General features: G+C 45.3%; 1 protein-coding gene across 9 annotated transcripts in view; it reads left to right on the top strand.

The window, feature by feature from the left end:
* ASAP2 (ArfGAP with SH3 domain, ankyrin repeat and PH domain 2) overlaps nucleotides 1-20,670 on the top strand; it is a 198,753-nt gene that overhangs the window by 131,610 nt on the left and 46,473 nt on the right. For all 9 annotated transcript variants that reach the window (XM_054474437.1, XM_054474424.1, XM_054474433.2 and 6 more), the window contains 6 exons: nucleotides 5,975-6,078; nucleotides 6,176-6,245; nucleotides 12,239-12,326; nucleotides 17,458-17,506; nucleotides 17,590-17,756; nucleotides 20,162-20,295. In XM_054474437.1, the coding sequence (XP_054330412.1) occupies nucleotides 5,975-6,078; nucleotides 6,176-6,245; nucleotides 12,239-12,326; nucleotides 17,458-17,506; nucleotides 17,590-17,756; nucleotides 20,162-20,295 (612 nt within the window). The remainder of the gene's footprint in view (nucleotides 1-5,974; nucleotides 6,079-6,175; nucleotides 6,246-12,238; nucleotides 12,327-17,457; nucleotides 17,507-17,589; nucleotides 17,757-20,161; nucleotides 20,296-20,670) is intronic.

Raw genomic sequence — 20,670 nt, 5'->3', positions numbered from 1 at the left:
GATAGCCTGGCTCTGGCCTCCACGTCACCCTCAGTGGAGGACTCGTTTGTTGATTCACACATCCAGCTACCCTTTCTTCCACTGTTACTCTAAGCCAGCACTCCACAAACACAACAGAACAAGATGGATCCAGTTATCACCTCTTCAGGGTCTCATGCTCTGGGGGTGGGGACAGAGAAGCAATTGTGATGAGAGCATTCGTGGACATCAGCTTCAGGAAGCAGTGTCTGCCCAGTGTGGGCTGGGCAGGTGCCATCAGGGATGACTTCCCAGAGGCTGTGATACCTGGGATGGGGCTTAGAAGGATGATTAGGAGTTAGCAGGCCAGGCATGGTGGCTCACAGCTATAGTCCCAGCACTTTGGGAAGCCAAGGCAGGTGGATTGCTTGAGTCCAGGAGTTCAAGACCATCCTGGCCAACATAGTGAGAGTCCATCTCTACAAAAAGTCAAAAAATTGGCCAGTTGTGGTGACATGCACGTGTAGTCCCAGCTACCTGGGAGGCTGAGGTGAGAGGATCCCTTGAGCCTGGGAGGTGGAGGTTGCAGTGAGCCAAGATCACACTGCTGCACTCCAGCCTGGGCAACAGAGCACGACCCCATCTCCAAAACATAAACAAAAAACTGGGGGCGAGGCAGGAGTTAGCAGAGTCCCAGCACGTGAGGCTGGTGGAGAGGACAGCTTCTGACTAGGACGGGGTTGCCTGGGGAGCTGTCTAGAAGAGCAGAAGAGCATGGATCTTGGCATTTGAATCCTGGGTCTCCCACTTCCTACCCTGCCCTGTCCTGGACTTGTCCATGTCGTGGTCTCCCTGTCTGTCAAATAGGAATAATACAGCCAGCCTCAGAATTTTCAGGAGATCTAAGAGATCATTTCTGTAGAGCACTTACCATATTATCTTAATAATAATAAAATTATTTATTAATAATCTTAATAAATATTAATAAACTATCTTAATAGTTCATTCAATAAATACTGAGCACTACGGTATCCTAGGTAAAGATACCGTAGTGACCAAATTCCCTTCCCTCATGGTGTCACGCTCTTAGAGGTTCAACAGGAATGGATACTGCTGCTGTTGTCGTGTGTGACATATCCATTAGCCTTCTTGTTGGTCCATCCTCTGGCCCCATGTCTTCGTGGCTGTTGCCCCTCTTCCCTCCTCCCTATCTGACTCCAGGTGCTGTCATACCCAGCTCTAGGCCCCTCCCCTTACTCCTGACCCAGGCCTTCCAGCCTCACCTGCCTCTCACCCACCTCTCTGTGTCCAGCCTGCGTCACATTCCACGGTCCCCTCACTCTAGGGAAGGAGGGACCTGTTCCTGTCCGTTGCAGGGCATTTCCTGTTTACCTCACTTTTCAGGTTTTCCAGGCACTTTACAAGTGTGGCCAACGATCCTTACAAGCCACTTTACAGGGTAGGCAATGTTTGCCCATGTCTGCAACTTTTTGTTTGTTTATTTGAGACAGTCGCCCTCTCTCTGTCCTCTAGGCTGGAGTGCAGTGATGCGATCTTGGCTCACTGTAACCTCTGCCTACACTGGGTTCAAGTGATTCTTCTGCCTCAGCCTCCCAATTAGCTGGGATTACAGACACGCGCCACCACGCCCGGCTAATTTTTGTAGTTTTAGTAGAGACGGGGTTTCACCATGTTGGCCAGGCTGGTCTCGAGCTCCTGACCTCGTGATCCGCCTGCCTCCACCTCCCAAAGTGCTGGGATTACAGGCGTGAGCTACTGCGCCCAGCCAGCCATGTCTGCAACTTTATTCTGTGAGAGGGACAGGATAAGTGCCCTTGCTGGGCTCACACAGTGGCATCAGAGCCAGGATTTGACCCTGATCTATTCCATGTCAAACTGGTTCTCCGGAGTCTTTTAAAAATTACCCTTAAATAATGCGGAAATAATAGAGAATAGGCGGTAACGATATTTGAAAGCACTGTTCTTAGACCATGGCTCAGTGCTTGGCTCAGCAAGGCCTCCAGCTCCCAGTTGTGCCCATGTGGGTGGACACACCTGTCGTATCTTCAGAAGATGGGGAATGAATTGGACATCACAGCCCTCCTGGGCAGAGAAATTTTAAGCTTCCAGAAATGACTCCTCGACAAGCTTGTCAATCACAGGAATTGTCTGGACACTGACTTTCTGAGAAGTGGGCAAAATGTCAGTTTTTAAGCTATCCTAGAGTCTTAGACAGCTCAAGGATTCTACGGGTCATCTGGGCAGATTCTATGTTGGCCAGACCCAATGGCTAATACTTCATAGGACCACAGAAAAGTTAAGATCAAGGATGAAGCCTGAGCTCTGAGAACTTGTCTGGGTGTCACAGGACAGAGGATATTAGACCCTGATAGAATTTCATGAAAGCCTTTTGAGGTTCCACCAAGTGCCCACTTAACCCTGCATACTCAGGCGCACAAATAGTCCCTGCACGTTGAGGCTTTTTCAGTCGAGTTTAGCTTGTCTTCCTCTCTCTCAGGAAAGTGGAGAGTACATTGGAGTCTCCAGGAATTGGGGCAACATGGACCCCCCTGGAATCTCTTACTTGTTATGTTATTCTTCTCTCCAGAAGGAGAGATTCTTTTCCCTTGAATAGTATTCTAAAAATCAAAACCTTGCTCATGTGAAAGGGCCAGTTTTCTCTGTCAGGCCTTCACCTGGTCAGGCGTTTTGTACAGGCTAACAAAGGCTATTGTTACTGGGTGGCCTGGGAGTCACCTAGAGGATGCTAAAGTAATTCACGCTAAAACAGTTTCAATTTTATGTTAAACAGATTATATTCCCCTTTTTTACAAATGTGAAGTTTTATAGACCAGCTTAATTCAGATTTGCCTGCATGCTTTAATTGGCCTAAAGAAAAGAATAAAACAGGGTGATTTCTTTGTCACCTTCTGGCATAGGGTCTGATTCTGTTGAGAAGAATGTCCCTTATCCTGTTCGTGAGACCTGAAAATCACTCTGATTAATATGTGTGGCACGAACAGTGTTAGCGGTGTTGTCACATGATTTCATCACTTAACTTTGTGCAGGGCTTTTTTTCTCCCCAAATCAATAGACGTATTTCTTGGTTGTGCAGCTGAGTCTCCTGACAGGTTTATTTTTAGTCTTTCACAGAGACGCTGTACAGGTGAGCAGTATTTCTCCACATTCCTTCCACAGCGTTGTTCTCAGCAATGTTGAAAGCTGGATTTGCTCTAAATTTTGGTGCCGATGTTCCGCCCTTCTGAGAGAATGCAGAAGCTGGGACCATCCTCATCCCATGAATGCGTGTGCCCTAGTTTATCCAGAGGCTTGAGTGCTGTGTGAACTTTCTGTGGAAATGAGTTCATTTCTCCCCTCCTGGGCTCTGCTTGTTTCAGGGTTGGTTGTCAGTTCAGTAATGGAGAGTGCCTCCGCACGTTACTGATTGCTCACGTGGAGTTTTTTGGTTTTTCTTTTTTGGCAGAGTTTAAAAAGTCAATGCTAGACACTCATGTGCATGGGTTGGAAGACTTATTGTGAAGATAACAGTACTCCCCTAATTGATCTACACATTCAGTGCAGTCCCCATCAGAAATCCCAGCTGCCTTTGTGCAGAAATTGACAAACTGATCCTGAAGTTCATGTGGAAACGCAAGGGACCCAGAATCGCTGAAACAATCTAGAAAAAGAAGAATAAAGTTGGAGGATTCACATTTCCCGATTTCAGAACTTACCACAAAGCTATAATAATCAAGACAGTGTGGTACTGGCATAAGGAGAGACATATAGACCAATGAAATAGAACTGAGAGTCCAGAAATAAATCCTTACATTTAGAGATGATTTATTTTCAACAAGGGTGCCAAGACAATGGAGAAAGAGTAGTCTTTTCAACAAATTGTGCTGGGGCAGCTGGATAGCCACAAGCAAAGAAGGAACTTGGTCCCTTACCTTACACCATAATCAAAATTAACTCAAAATGAGTCAAAGAGCTGAATGAGAGCTGAGACTATAAACCTCTTGGAAGAGATTTATAAATCTTCAAGATCTTGGATTAGGCAGTAGTTTCTTAGATAGCACCCTTACAGTACAAGTGACAAATGAAACAGTAGGTAAATGGGACTTCATTAAAATTAAAAAGGTTTGTGCTTCAGAATCTTTTTTCAAACTGTCAGAAATCCCAGAGGCTGCCTGTGCCTTGAGATGCAGTCGAAACTCTGACTCCAGCCCGTCTTGTCCACCCCCGGGCCTTACTGCCTGAGATGCAATATTTGTCCAGCTTCCCTGGGTGCTGACCATGTGGCCTCCCTGTGTCTTCTGTGTACTATCCACTTTGCCTTGAAGATCCTACCCTGATACTCTGCCAGTTCTTGCCTTCATGTTTAAAACTCGCTTTTTCCTGTGCTTTTTCTCCCTTTGACTCTTCCGTTCTTGAGTGCTCTTGTTCTCAGCTTCCATCACACTGATTTTCCTGTGTTAGTTCTTTCATCGTTTGGGGATGTGCTTCGTTCTCCAAGGATGGTGAGCTGCTCAGTGGCATTGATGAGAGTGGACCTAGACTCTGAAGATGTTCTCTGGGGAGAGAAGATGGTGTAATGGAAGGAGCCTCAAAGTGGAAGGCAGGATTCCATTCCACTCTCTGCTCTTGCTTTAAGGAGCTCTGCACCTGGAGCAAACCACTTATTTTCATTGTGTCCCTGTTTCTCCCATTATGGAATGAACTGGATAGGGGTTCTCGTTAAACACCTACGAGCAGCCCTCGGCCCTTTCTTGGTTGACCTGTGACCGCTTTGTTGACATCGTGCTCCCATCTCGTTTCCTTTAAGTCTCAGGGAAATAGAATTTCCTGCACTGGCACTGGTGGCCTCTCCTACTCTCAGCTCAGAGTGTCTGCTACTGTTTGTTTTGTTTGGGTTTTGTTTTTTTGAGACAAGGTCTTGCTCTGTCACTGAGGTTGGAGTGCAGTGGTGCTATCATGACTCATTGCAACCTCTATCTCCCAGGCTCAAGCAGTCCTCCTGCTTCAGCCTCCCACGTACCAGGGACTACCAGCGCCTGCCACCATGCCTAGCTAATTTTTGTATTTTTTGTAGAAACGAGGTCTTGCTATGTTGCCTAAGCTGGTCTTGAGCTCCTGGGCTCAAGCCATCCGCCCACCTTGGTCTCCCCAAGTGTTGGGATTACAGGCATGAGCCACTGCGCCCAGCCTGATATCATTTGTTAAACACCAGTTGAGCCACCTGTTGGATGCCAGACCCTGGACTTGGGCCCTGGGTGTTCATTGCTAGTCCTCACTTACCCTAAGAAGCTGATAGGCTGGAATTTCCCAATTGTGGTAGATTCAATCAGATTCTCAGCTGACCATGTGGATGGTTTACCTGTGATTAAGCTCCCCTTGGTCAGGGTCAGACCCCCCTTACTCAAGATTGATGGGGTGAGGAAGTGAAGATTTGTGCAGTACTTGTTGATGTTCACATGTGTGATCCTACGGAGTCCTTACTGTTTATTGGCCTTACTGGGTATTCTTTTCTTATTGCCCAAGAAGGAAACTGAGGCAGAGAGCTTATGTGATGGTTCTGTAGTAAGGGACAGAAAGCTGGTTTTGTTGTTTTCCTTGGAAACCCCTGCCTTTCCACTCACTGCATCACCTCCCTCCTCGAGGGCTACTGTGGCCATAGTGGGAGCCTCATGTCATTGTCAGGGGGTTAAGGCTCGTAATGAAATAAAACCTGGAAACTTCCAGGGCTCATTCCTTCAGCCAGTTTGGGAATATTGGTTTCCTGACATTTCCTTCTCCAGTCTGATAGATGGCATTTATCAGTTCCTAGAGCAGAATCTGATGTCCCTTTTTTGCTGTGTTGAGAAGGGGAAATTTCTCCAATTTTTGTTGTTGTTGTTTTTGTTAAAAAAAAAAAAAACAAAAAAACACTTATTAGGCATAAGTTTCCTTTGTGTACTGCTTTTCTAAAAATTGGGACCTGGACAAGATTAAAAACACACTCTTCACCATTTTTTAGGACTCCCAAATTCGTCAGAGCACAGCTTATAGCTTACATCAGCCTCAGGGAAACAAGGAACATGGGACCGAGCGGAACGGCAGCCTCTACAAGAAGAGTGATGGGTACGTAAGGGGGTGTTGCTAGAGTTCAAATGTACGTTCGTTATCTCATGTGTCCAAAATGTCTAAACTCTTATTGTTTCTCCCACTTATCCACAAGGATCCGAAAAGTGTGGCAGAAAAGGAAATGTTCAGTTAAAAATGGTTTTCTGACCATATCCCATGGTACCGTAAGTATTCTCTTTTAATCCATGGTGTCTGCTGTATTAGATGAGGTTGGTGTTGGAGGACTTTCTGAAGTTAGAGGGCAGAAGTTGTTCTCCGTGTGTTATGGTATTAAGGATGTGTCTTAAAGAATTTCCCTGTCAGAAACGCTTGTTGGCCTTCATCTTGATTTGGTGCACCTGCAGCCTGTTTATGCTTTTTTTTTATTTTATTTTATTTTTATTTTAGCCAAATGGAGCCTTGTCCTTGTTACGTTCCACTCCCTAGCAGAGTCAGGAGTAACTGATAAGCCAGGTTGTCTTTATTTAGAAGCCTGTGACTCCGGAAAGCACAGAACCGCAAACTGCTCCCCCAGCTCTCTTTGTCTCTGGAAATCGAACATCTCACTTGGGAAGATTTCTACTTTTCCATTAAGAGAAAAACATTTAAATGGGCAGGACTCTGGGGACCAGAAATCCATGAGAAAAGACATCTCAGTAATTTTATTATCGAAATCTTAACATATGGTCCCCAATTTTAAGGCCTCTTTCCATCATCCTGTTTATCAGAGACTATGCAAGAAAAAATGGAGGCCTGTATGTTGAGCTTATGAAAAGCCGGTCAGGATAAAGTTCCTTACCAATCTAGCTTTCAGAGGCCAGGAACTTGGATCACAGACACAGCCCTGCACACCACACTGTTCTTTCCATGGCAGCATTATACATATTATTGCCTCACCTGGCATGATCAGAGCTGGTGAAAACCACATGGGCCGGTAGACAGCTTTGGTAACGTCTCAAGGCCGAGGTCGTCTTTTTCTTGCTAGAGAGATGCTGAGAGTTGTTTGCATTCCCATTCCCCAAGCAGAGGCCTAGTAGTGCATGCAAGCCAGCAGCCTTGGGCGTGTGAGTGGATGATAGTAACCGTCTTTCCTGCCCCTTGTCCCTCCAGTCCCCTGGTGAAGGCAGAGCTGGGCAGGAGCTCAGAGGGGCTTTTCTGGCCCCTATAGAAATGTTATCACTCAGCATGGGGTCCAGAGAAATGGCCCTGAGGTTCTTATGAATAAGGGAATAGAGTAAAACCCCAGCCAAAGCATGTCACGGCAGCAAGGATTGTGTTCCTCTGGGGGTGCCTTCGTTTTTGCCGACTTCAATTTAGAAAGGGAGAGAGGAGCTAGAATAGTATAAACCCAGTGTAGGGATTCTTGGTGACCTCTGGTCTAGGGGATTGAATGTGTCTCTGAACTTGGAAATGAAGGTCATTTTCTATTTTCAAAACCTGGCTTTCACTGGTCATGTGATCACCACCGTACCCTCCCACCCCGGCCATGCAGTGTGGATCTTAATGGGACATTGTGGGCAGGTGCGGTGGCTCAAGCCTGTAATCCTAGTGCTTTGGGAGGCCGAGGTGGGCAGATCAGCTGAGGTCAGGTTCGAGACCAGCCTGGCCAACATGGCAAAAATCCTGTCTTTACTAAAAATACAAAAATTAGCCAGTCATGGTGGTGCATGCCTGTATCCCAGCAACTTGGGAGGAGAGAATTGCTTGAGGCAGGAGAATTGCTTGAACGCAGGAGGCAGAGTTTGTGGTGAGCCGATTTCACGCCACTGCACTCCAGCCTGGGAGACAGAGCAAGACTCCATCTCAAAAAAAAAAAAAAAAAGACATTCTTTCCATGGGTGGATGTGAGGGTATGAGTTCTGTAGACCAAGGGAAACAAATTTATCCAGCCGTCATTGTCTTTAATATTAGGAATGTTAGATTAGATGAGACTAGGCACCCTTCTAAATACCTTCCAGATCTCAACACCTGTGGTTCTGTGGTTTGCTTTAGAATTGGTGTCCACTCGCTGTTTGTTTGAACTCCGATTGACTGCCTCAGTGCAGAAACTGTCATACAACTAAGTTTTAGTTCATGCTTTTACAGCTCTGAAGTCAAGGGGCATATTTGCTTCATTGAGAGTTCCCCTAGATCCAGGCCTCAGCTTAAGCCAGTGAGTGGCTCTTTTCATGGCAGGTGGAAAACAGGTCTGGTAATCCTTTGCTGACAGCATAAACTTCACTTCAAGTCACTTCCATAGCTTGAGCTTCCTCTCAAAAGACGTGGAGGCTTAGTTGTCTTTAAATTTGGATGGGTTGCCCCAGTTTTTGGCAGATAGTACGATTATAACCGGCATCACTGGGGTGCTGAGAACTCAGCTTGTCACACAGCGTGTGCATATTTAATAAGTGCTTTGTGTTTGGAGGGGAAAACCCTCTCCAGGGAATCTCCACTTCCAGAGGTCTCCTGCCTTTAGCAGCCATCGCCGCCTACATCCTGCAGGGGTGGCAGGTGGGGCTGTCTTGATTCACTGCCTCGCTGCCATGCAGAAAAATAAGTAGTTTTCCAGCCCTCTGTTCAGCGGCTGAGTGTTCCTTTTCTCACCTTTTCCCTATTTCCCTGCATGCTCTGGAAGTCAGAATCCAGAGGACCCCTCTATATGACTGTGTCTACAGAGGGGTTGCATGTGGGGAGGTGAGTTCACCCATACCAAGAAAGAGAATTGAGAGATGCCCTTTTGGTTTGGTTTGGTTTTGACTTGATTTCTTGTGCAGCTCACCTTTTTGGCCAGCAGCTCCTGAGTGTGCTCGTTTACAGTCAGGAAAAAAGGGCACATTTCCAAAGACTTGATTAAGTGGAAGTCTAAGAGCAGAGCCTGGCACACAGCTGCGAAGCAGGTCTTTAAGAAATGGAAGCACACAGGGTGTATTTACACTGGTAGGAAAACCCTTCCCAGGAAGCTGGCAGCCTTCGGGAAATGAAGTTGTTGTATTCTGATTGGAGCAGAGGATTGAGGATAACATCCGGGAGATTCGGTCGAAGCCCGAGTTGAATTTCCCTCTTAGCCAAGTCTGTTTTCTGGCCCTAGGAAGAAGTGATCCTTGGGACAAAATAACTCTAATTAGGTATCCTCTTTGCCAGATTCACAGGATTGCCACACCACTGAGGGCTGGGGACTGTGTTATACTGGAAGGAATATCCACTGGCTCTTACGCAATCTAAAATTTTAAAAAATGATCAGTCATGAAGAAAGAAGAAAACACCTTCCTTCTAAAAGCCTGACAAATTGAGAAAAAACAGAACGGCATGATTAAAATGGAGAATCAGTGATAATCTCTGCCTGCATGGCAAACGCCAAGGCTGTTGCATCTTTTTTTTTTACCATTCCTTCCCAAGTTTTCTACTAAACTAGGGCTTCTCAAGTTAAATTCTCAGGAAAATACTGGTATTTTGTGAATTAGATGGAACTGTTCTATATCTTAATTAACTGATGACACTTTTTGTTTGTTTGTTTATTTGTTTTTTTTTTTCTTTTTGAGACGGAGTCTTGCTGTGTCGCCCAGGCTGGAGTGCAATGGCCAATCTCGACTCACTGTGACCTCTGCCTCCTGGGTTCAAGCAGTTCTCCTGCCTCAGCCTCCCAAGTAGCTGGGACTACAGGCGCACACCACCATGCCCAGCTAATTTTTGTATTTTTAGTAGAGATAGGGTTTCACCACATTGGTCAGGCTGGTCTCGAACTCCTGATCTCAGGTGATCTACCTGCCTCAGCCTTCCAAAGTGCTGGGATTACAGGCGTGAGCTACCGCGCCCAGGTGACACTATATTTTTCCAAATTGCAACAGGGAAGGATTTTAATGGATAGAATTTTCTCCCATAAATTTTTCTAATAGCCTTCCTGTTAGCTAATACTTAATCTGTATACTTAATATTTAACCTGAATAGCAAACAGTTATTAATGTAAAACAGAACTGCTGGTGATATTGCTTAAGATCAACTTATGTGTTTTGTGGACCCATTCTTATGGTTGTCATTTTTTAATATGTAGGCACATTATGTCTTAAATTATTCCTACTTCAAATAAAGGTGCTGAATATTTTTCTCTATTTTGTGGTATGCTGTGAAGTGAGAAATCTGTCTTTGGCAGTAGTTAAGAACGAACACCTTTCCCCATATCACAGGGAAGAAGAAAGACTGCAAGGTGGAGGTGGAGAGGGAGAATGAATAGTAGTAATTTAAGTTGTGGTTCTTTGCTGCTCTTAAAGATAAGTCCAGGCAAGCGACCGCCTTCCATGGATACCCACGTTGAGGACAGGGAGGGTGGCAGTTGAGCCCCGAGCCCTGGAGCCAGCCTGTCTTGTTCGAATCCTAGCTTCCCCTCTCCCTAGCTGTATAACCTCAACCAAATTATTTGGTCTGTCCAGGCCAGTGTCTTTAGCTACAAAATTGGAGTAGTTCCTACCTCAAAGGGCAGTTAGGAAAATTAAATGAATTATTTCATGAAAAATGTTTAGAACAGTGCCTGCCTTGTATAGGTATATAATAAAAATAGCTGAGTAAATGTAGCTATTGTTATTCAAAGTCATTATTTTGTCCATGAAGGTGCTTCTGTATTTATCAAAGCGCACAAACCTCCTTTATTATTCCTGTATCTAAGACCCCACAATTTGGAAGTAGCCCTAAAATTTGCACATGTATAGTTGTGTCATCACAGGGAGGTAACAGATTAGACACAGGCTGCGTATGGATGGGTGTACACCCGTGTTAAAGTACTTGGTTGCATACATGGTTTGTAACCACGTCTCTAGAAATAGATCGTTTGGTGTATTGGTTCCTGGATAAGTTAGGTAATCCGATTGGTAACAATCCACTATCAGTGGTGCTTTCACTTGAAAGTGTCCAGATTCACAAGATTAGGCAGAGCTTGGTGTCTTCTAATACCGATTTCTGACGATCCAGGAATTCTCTGAGATATCTACAGATTATGGAGAATATCTGACTAACCTGTAGAGGGTAAGACCAACACAGCCATGAACCAGAAGAGTCTAGTACAACCCTGTTTATCTGACTTTATCTGACTTTCACTAGTCCAAACTTACATTTATTAAACCCAAATCCTTCACGCTGCAAGGATGGGTTCAACTCTTCCCACCCTAACTCTGTAGACTTACTGGAAGGAAGCTGCTGGGCCTGTAAGTGCATGACGGTTTCACAGGTCTGTCCAGGTGTAGATGCATATGTGTATGTATCTGGATTAATCCCAAATCCAGGTTTTTTTCATCTTGAAGCGACCGGTGGCCAAGGGAAGTGGGGCCCAAGAACGATGGAAGCTTAAGACGTTCTTATTTGATCTTTCCTTTAGCAGCTTGGTAGGTGGGTAAGATAAGCCCACTCCTATTTGGATATTCCTCCACGATTTCTGAGAGGTATTCTGCCGTTCGAAATTTTTGTTTCTGAAATTATCTTCTTACCCTCAGTCCTTTGCTTTTTTGGACTAAGTATGATCTTTTCTTTGAAACTGTAACAAAATAGCCATTTTTCACACACCTCTGATGAAAGTATGTTGTGATCACTTGGTGTCGTGTGTGGGGGAGAGGGTTTGGGGGTTACAGATATGAATGAAGTATGTTTTGTTGAAACTTAAGTGGCAGCGATGGTTGGCATTTAGGAATGTGAATCTATTATCTGTCACCACTTCGAACAGTAGGAAAATAATTTCTCTGCCATTTTTGTGCTGTGAAATTACCTTCCTTGGAAGTGAGGTTTATGCTAAGAAAAACGCTTTTAAGATCACCAGAAATTGAGCTGGGTGCCCAAGTTACCTGGCAAATCATCTGTGTTGTCGGTAGGAATCAGAACCGAATGTTTTGGGCTTAGCCATTCAGTATCTTGATCTGAAGGCACCCACTGCCAGCAGCCTCAAAGCTGGCATCGCTTGTCCCCTTGTCCACGTGGGTTTGTGTAGACCACCAAGGTGCCCTTGCAGGGAGGCAGTTGCCCTCTGTGGAGACAAAGTTCAAGGGCCTCTGTAACTTGTCTCAGTTATGCCTTCCTCTGTCAAGTCTGCCTTCTGAAGGCCACCTTTGCAAACTAGTGAAGAGCTTGCTCTTGCTGTATCTCGTGAGGATTGATACTGTATGATTTTCCATTCCTTCCACCCAACCCCAACCTTTTTTGTTTTTTTTTTGCTTTTAAACAGGCTAACCGGCCTCCTGCAAAGCTCAACCTGCTAACCTGCCAGGTGAAGACCAACCCTGAGGAGAAGAAGTGCTTTGACCTTATTTCACGTAAGGCTCCCTCTGAGATGCCGTGCCATAGCGACATTGTCTTATGCTCTCTTCTGGGGCGTCCTTCACATTTCAAACACTGCATTCTGAAGAATTGGTTTTTGAAGAGACATACCCTTTTTTCTAGTGGTATGCATGCTTTGTGTTCCATTAGGAACTGCTGGCTTGCCAGCCTTTCTAGTTGAGAGTTTGACTTTGAGGACTGGCCCCGCTCCTCGGGGGCGCTGTAGACCTGAGACATTACCTGGCTCTCTGAGCCTCAGCATTCCTGTTCCTAAATAAGGAGATCCTATAAGAGAAGCCCGCAAGCCTAAAACTCCTTCACTTAAAAAAGAGAAAAGAAGGACAATTCTGTTTTCAAGAACTTAAATAATTTGGGTGATGTTAGAAATGCTATAAAACTAAAATGAGGGTCTTCAACAGGGCCCTTGAAACTTCAGTGTTTGAAATTGTTTTTCTTCCTCACCACGGGAATAGTCTTTCTACTTCTCTATGCTTTTCCTTTTTGTGGTGTTCACAAAAGAATCCCCACAGAACCATCCATTGTGGTGAATGTTTACTCAGCACCCCCTAAATTAAAGGGCTCATGATGTCTAAAAGAAAATAAGATAAACCTTTTTTCCTTGGTAGTTCTGTGTGGCAGGGTGACAGTTTAGGGGAAGAAAGGGCCAGTCTCCCCTTTGAAGAGGCAGTCACCAGGGATTTGGGCACAAGAGTTACATTTGCAGATGACCACGCCAGACTGTGTACTGTAGGAAGGCGGTGCTGTTCTCTGTGCCTCAGTACCCCTGAGCGGGAGATGGCTACCTTTTCAGATGTCTGTTGACCTGTATTATTGAGGGCTAGGAAGTCACTTACTATGTGATTTAGCGCTCCCAGCAAACTGCAGGTAATTATCACTCCACCTTACCCACAATGACTTGCTCTCATCCTCCCTTTTCCCCTTCTCATACCCTCTGTGTGAATCTCTGGGGAGGGTTGAGCACTGTGATGGGTGCAGAGGGTTCCAGTACCATTTGTTCTGTTCTTCAGACTCTAGACTGATTTGTAAAATAAAATGGACTTTATCCTGCGTCAAACACCCATCCTGACTCAGTCTAGTAAGGTCCACAAATTCTCATCAAAGCTTGCCTTTCATTCATACAAGATGTTATAAAATGCTGAGTACTGGCCAGAGTTTAAAATGCGATTGCAAGCCAGGTGTGGTGGTGTGATCCCGTAGTCCCAGCTACTCAGGAGGCTGAGGTAGGAGGATCACTCAAGCTCAGGAGTAGACATCCAGCCTCAGTAACATAGCAAGACCCTGACTCTTTAAAACGCACGCACGCACGCACGCACACACACACACACTGATCACTGCTGGGATACTTGCATCTAGCTAGCAAAAAAGGCTTGAATTGAAGGGTTTCAGAAAACCTGATGGTGTAATCTGATGTCTGCCAGTGGCTGGGGCTGACTCTGAGGGTTTTAGGCCTTTCTTTTTTCTGAACTAGTAACACATAAGAAGCCATGCATTAAAATGCCCATCCTTAACTCATAAGCAATAATAGTGAGCCCGATCACCTGGAGTTGGGTGTAGGGACTTCTTTCCTCAGCTGCCCCAGGCCCCTCCAGCATGCTCCGCAGGGAGACCCTGCTAGATGCCATATGTGCAGAAGCACTTGATCCAATGTATTCCCAGCTTACACCTTTTTACAACACAGCAGGCAGCAGGGAGGATCAGTAGATGGCAAGTGTGCATGCCTCCCTTCTGGGCGTGAGTTACTGCAGCCCTTACACGTGTGGGAACGCGGTCCTCTGTGAATCTGGCCACACACAAGCTCTGTGGCCAACTGATATCTACCAAGATCCTGCCAGTGTCTTTGCTGCTTCCTGGTGCATTTAAACATCTTCAGGAAGGACTTGTAGCCTGTGATGCCCAGAAAGGCTTGCTGAGCCCAGTTGGGGGCAGTGTCGTGAGTTTGCTAGAGTCCATTGTCGTCTTTGAAAAGAGCTCTCATCCCTCCTCCTTCCCTGCTTGTCTTCCAGTGGGTAAAATGAATTCCAGTCCTGCAAATTCTTCATCCTCAGTGAGTTTTCAAAAGGTGCCTTCCTATGAGTATCTGTAGTGGAAATGCTTTGTACAGGGGTGTGTGGGTTTGGGTTGAAAACTGGCCAGATACCCAAGAGAGTCATCACAGGAAACCTGGCTGCAGTGTAAGCCGTGATTTGATGAACATCCTGAGAAGGTGAGGGACATGGGGTCAGGGCCCGGTTCTGGCTGATTCAGGAGCATCTGTCTTCACCCCTCTCAGATTCCTCCTCTACTTCCTCACCAGCCTCATGGGATGAGCATCACCAAGATGCTTTTGAACTCTCAAGATATTTGGGTGGGCCAGGCAGTGGCTCATGCCTGGAATGCAAGCACTTTGGGAGGCCAAGGTGGGAGGATTGCTTGAGGCCAGGAGTTCGAGACCAGACTGGGCAACATAGCAAGACCTCCTACAAAAAATTTAAAAATAGCGGAGTATGGTGGCATGTGCCTTTGGTCCCAGCTACTCAGGGAGCTGAGATGGGAGGATCGCTTGAGTCCAGGAGGTTGAGGTTGCAGTGAGTTGTGATCGTGCCATTGCACTCCAGCTTGGACAACACAGCAAGACTGTCTAAAAAAAAAAAAAAAGACATTTGGGCAGTTGGGGAAGTCAAGTGGAGGCACATGCATTGAGGCAGTGAGGGTGATATTTTCTGTGTGTGTCTGCCAGGCACCCTATGGTCACCCATTCCTCCTCTTCCTCATCTGGTCAGTTCATCTTGGAATCTGCCCAGAGAACTCAGAAGAGCAATAGACTGGCTGGCTGGTTGCAGTTACTTCCTACAAGATGCTCCTTTACCATCTTTGCTCCTAAATGGGCTTCCCATTCTCATGAAGGTGGAATTGGGGCCGAGGGCAGTGGTTCACACCTATAGTCCGAGCTACTTGGGAGGCTGAGGTGGGGGGATCACTTGAGTCCAGGAGTTTGAGGCTGCAGTAGCTGTGATTGTGCCACTGCACTCTAGCCTGGGTAACAGAGGGAGACCTTGTCTCTTTAAAAAAAGAAAAAAATGTAAATGAGCATGGGCTCTTCTAGGAGGATGGTTCTGTGGCAAGGCTGGCCCTTCTGGGAGCTCATCCAATCCGTTGCCCGCACTCATAGCAAACTCAAGTCCTGAGCCATTATCCGCGAACCCCATAGGCACCCTGAGCGGGATGGAAGGAACGGGAGAATTGTGAGGTGACCCAAGTGAGTCCCCTGAGTAGGATGGAGCCAGAGGGAGTCAATGACCTTCCAGGTCCACATGGCAGGTTAGCGGCCAGTAGAGCCAGAGCCCCAGCTGGAAGCTGCCCTTTGCTGGCCACCAGCACCTGAGTGCTCTGATCACCCCCTCTGTCTCCTTCTGTCTCCTTCTGCTCTTCTCCCTCACGGCTGAAGCTGCTGGAAGCCGTCCGCTTATTTGTAGCATCTTTAAAGAGAGTGTAGTGGAGGGGATTCTTGCTTGAAGTTTTTCCTCAGAGGTTTGCCTCCTGCTTGTGCAGTTTTTACACGTCAGAATGCAGAAATTGGCCAGGTGCAGTGGCCCACGCCTGTAATCTCAGTACTTTGGGAGGCTGAGGTGGGAAGATCGCTTGAGCCTGGGAGATTGAGGCTGCAGCGAGCCGTGCACTGCACGTTTGCACCACTCCACTCCAACCTGGGCAGCAGAGTGAGACTCTGTCTCAAAAAAAAAAAAAAAAAAAAAAAGAGAAAACAATGCCATGGTGTTGTAGAAAGTGGTCGGGCCAGAAGTCCAGAAACCAAGTTCTGCTGCTGGCTATGCTTGTTTTTTGCAGCTTAGCCTCTCTAGGCTTCAGCCCTCACCCAGTCACTTACCAAGAGTTGTTCTAAGAACCAACGTGCTTTCAGGAGTAAACACCACTACAGAGAGGTGGCGTGTCCCCTCACTTTTAGGAGCACAGATGTTCGTTGTGTTTCCCTAAGAAGAGAATCGGTACTTGTCATCATTCTGCCATCTGCAAAAGCTGGATTCCCCTGCCCCCGCTTTTCTTTATTAAATCTAATTTTATTTTTTGCTTTGGCTTTAGACTGCTTTTAGACAGAGAATATCCATATATCCCTCCCCCAGCTTTCCCTTCTGTTAACATCTTAATACAGTTATCCAGTAGTCCATGGTACACGTTATCCAATCATATTATGTAGTTAGCAAAACCAGGAAACATTGGTTTGATGCTATTAACTAAAAATCTTACTCAGATTTTACCAGTTTTCCCCCAAATGTCCTTTTTCTGCTCCAGAATTCCATCCAGGACCCCATGTGACATTTAGTTGTGATTTTATCCTGGTCTCTTGCAGTCTGTGTCGGTTCTGTAGTCTCACTTGTTTTTCATGATGCCTTCTTAAAGAGTATTAACCTGTTTTTGGTCAGCCCCCCTTAATTTGGATTTCTGTAGTGTTTGCTCGTGAGTGGATTGAGGTTATATGTTTTTGGCAAGAACAGCACGGAATGATGCTGCCACATCCCACACAGCCGCCTCCCTGCTGCACACACAGAGGTCCACAGCCTGGCAAAACACTAGTAAAACGGTGCTGACGCCAGCGCTGAGTGAGTGTAGGGTTTTATATTCGACCATTATTTAACACTCTTCTTGATTTAGCTACATTTCTAGTACTCGATTCTCAAAGCATATTATTCTTAGAATTTCTCTTACTAATCTTTTTCTAAGAAAGCCAGAAAACTTCTAAGATATTCTTTTTAAAAAAGGTTTTTATTATTCAAAGGGCTTTAACAATTACTTTTTGGGGGCCAACTCTGTAGTGAGTTAAAATGAAGCAGTTGAGAGGATAGTGATGGTTTTCATTGAATAGCTTCAGTTTTTAGAAGCGGCATCTTTTAAAACTTGAATGAGGGAAAGGGCAGGTTTATTTTGCATTACAATGCCACCGTTGGTGAAGGCAGGCATTTGGAGGATATGAGGGAGTGCCTGATTTTATACGAATCAGTAATTTCATAACAGAGAGCTAAGATTATTCCAGAGGCTAATTAGAAACTATTTTCTTTTGGAATTGTGTATGGATTGCTGTCTGGGCTCACAGTTGAAATTCCTCTTGCTATGCAGATGACAGAACTTACCACTTTCAAGCTGAAGATGAACAGGAATGTCAAATGTAAGTTACATGGTGGTGGGACTTTGGGCTGGACTTACCCGTTGTTTGTGGAATTTAACACAACGTCGCTCTTGTTTTTCTAGATGGATGTCTGTGCTGCAAAATAGCAAAGAAGAAGCTTTAAACAATGCATTTAAGGGGGATGACAATACTGGAGAAAATAACATCGTCCAAGAACTGACAAAGGAGATCATCTCAGAAGTGCAGAGGATGACGGGCAATGACGTCTGCTGTGACTGTGGGGCGCCAGGTGACCCAGGGACCCCACCCGACCCTGGGCTCTAGGACATTTAAATCCTATTCTGATTCACAGGATCCATTCATTGATTTTCACTTTTATTTCACGCACGAAATTAAGTGCAGCTCAGCCTGAGTTCATCTCATTACACAAATGCTTAATGAACTGTGCAGACCGCGGCAGGGGAGGGGGCGGGAAGATGTTTGCCTGCCGAGCCCCATAGCAGGACTGAGTAAAGAGGGTTTGACAGAGCTGCAAAGATTGAAATGCTTTTTGAGAAATGAAAACTGAAGGGTACAGTGAGGGTGAACTCAAGGTCATGTGGGCTGAGAGGCTGCATGTGGACGGGCTTCCTTGCTTGGCATCTGCTCTCTTCTCCCTTTATCCTACTTTGCAGAACTTCTGAAGTAGCTTTAAGCCGCTGTCTGGCTCTGTGACCCTGGGAGAGCCACTTGCTTTGTTAAACATCGATTTTCCTGTCCGTAAAGTGAAGGGACAGGTCCCTTTCAGCTGACACATTCTGTGAAATAAGATTTTATTTTTACGTTTTGATAAAGCATATTAGGGGCTTTATAGTAGGATGTGATTTAAGGAATTTGCTTATTCTAATTGAGACAGAATGGTGGGGAGTGGGAGTTGGGGACTACACAGGTGCATTTTCTGAACATTTATAAAATTAAAAAGATGGAGGCTTGGCTAGAATGGTTAATCCCCTTTTCATTCCTCTAATTCTATGACAGTTTTTCTTAAAAAACCAAACACAACCAAAATAGAGTGGACAGTTGAGAATTACCTTTAGGTTCCCATGACCCTGAAGACTGTATTTGGCCTTGGATCCATTAAAAAAAAAAAAAAAAAACCCGACTGGGTGCAGTGACTCGTGCATGTAATCCCAGCACTTTGGAAGACTGAGGCGGGCAGATCACTTGAGGTCAGGAGTTCGAGACCAGCCTGGCCAACGTGGTGAAAACTCATCTCTATTAAAAATACCATAATTAGCCCGGCATGGTAGTGCGCACGTGTAGTCCCAGCTACTTAGGAGGCTGAGGCAGGAGAATCACTTGAATCCAGGAGGCGGAGGTTGCAGTGAGCTAAGATCACGCCACTGCACTCCAGCCTGGGCAACAGAACGAGACTGTATTTAAAACAAACAAACAAAAAACCCGAAAATACCTTTTTGGCAGGAGATGAGGTAGGGGGTGATAAGTAGTGAATCATGGTCTTTCTTGAGAAAGGGTAAAGGCAGTCTACGATTTGGGTTTTTCATATGCTTTGATAAAGAACTCAAAGGTATGTACTCATTATTTTAAAATGCCAAGACAATGTGGGTAATATAAAAATGATGTAGAGTCACCTAAATGGATGCTTGTACCTCCCCAAAGCACATAGATACAGTGGAGTCGTCCTACACAAGTGCAGACACAGATGCCAAGAAGGTTTTCCAACATGGATAACATTTTTAATAACTTGAACATTTAAAAAATAACTTCATGATTTCCTACTGACTAAAGTTGCGGTATTTACCTGCCGTGAGTTTCTCAGGGCAACGAACAATTCTGAAGAGAATTGTATTTATGGGTTGTGATGATGTACTCAAGGACATCTTATTTTTAATTTCCCATTTTTAGCAAATTCCACATTAATCTGTCAAGCATTTTGTGGGTCCCTATCATCTGCTAAACGTATGGTAGGTCATTTTAGTGAGTAGCCGAGCTGTGAGGGGAAAACGTGGCTTTGAACTCAGGTAGAGGCAGGGGCACAGTCTGCTCTGCAATCCCTGGCAACCTTGAGCCTGAGCATTGCGAAGCTGTCTCTGCCATAGAGTGAGATAAAAATCCCTGCCCTGGTCATCTCATGGGACTCTTAGATTTGATACAAAAGTGCTCTGTGATTTCTGAAGCTCTTAACAACACGAACTATTATTGCTACTTCCAGCATGCTGAACACAGCATATCATATGTACATAGTACGTTCTCTGTTATTATCAGCATCTGTAGATGCATATGTTTTAAGTCTATTCCCCTTTTACTAGTAGACTTTGGTCTCATTGTTTTCCTCTTGCTCCATTCTGCTAGTGTGACCAAGTTGGTGATGGGCATGGTGTGTTTTCACCACCAGCCATTGAGGAGCCCTTGGTCTCTGGAGTGTGTCCTATTTATTTTTGCACACACAGCACCTGTCACATGAATGGAAGGATGAGGAGATGGAGAGAGGGAAGAAGAGGGAGAGTAGATGTGTGCATATGTGGGTATTGCGTGTAAATTGGTGGTAATTATGGACAAAGGTTCCAGCTGTGTTAAGGATCAGAAAATGCTCATGCTCAGAACTGCTTGTTTAGTAACTATGCAGGAAGAAAGTTGTGACTCCTGACCCTCTTTTTTACTGGAAGCTCAAATCTGCCCTGTTCTCTTTGGCAGATCCTACATGGCTTTCCACCAACCTGGGCATCCTGACCTGCATCGAGTGTTCCGGAATCCACCGAGAGCTGGGGGTTCATTATTCCAGGATGCAGTCCCTGACCTTAGATGTACTGGGAACATCTGAGCTGCTGGTAATTTTTAAATCCTTGATTTCAGATTGGAAACAAATGAGCTGTAAGCTACATTTTACTTTTGGCATTCTAATCCATTTTGGTAAGCTAGTGGTTGTTGATATGTTGCCAGATGGGTTTGGATAATTAGAAACTCATTGATCATTCTTCATTTTTAGCTACTGGTGGTTGAGGGCACTTCTTGTTGCAAAACTTTATTCTTAAATGAATAAAGGGGAGTGAAACCAAAACAGGAGCGTTGAGAGTGGTGTGAAATTCTACAGAAATGGAGTAAGATGGTGACATAGGCCAGCTCACCCCATCCATTAGACAGATGTGGAATGCAACATCTAAAGACAGGAAAGTACTTATTTTCCCTCATCACCAGCGATTTCT

This window comes from Pongo pygmaeus, chromosome 12 (genome assembly GCF_028885625.2).
Source record: "Pongo pygmaeus isolate AG05252 chromosome 12, NHGRI_mPonPyg2-v2.0_pri, whole genome shotgun sequence".
NCBI lineage: Eukaryota > Metazoa > Chordata > Mammalia > Primates > Hominidae > Pongo > Pongo pygmaeus.
The sequence above is the reverse complement of the archived record's forward strand: the minus strand, read 5'-3'. Positions and strand labels throughout refer to the sequence as shown.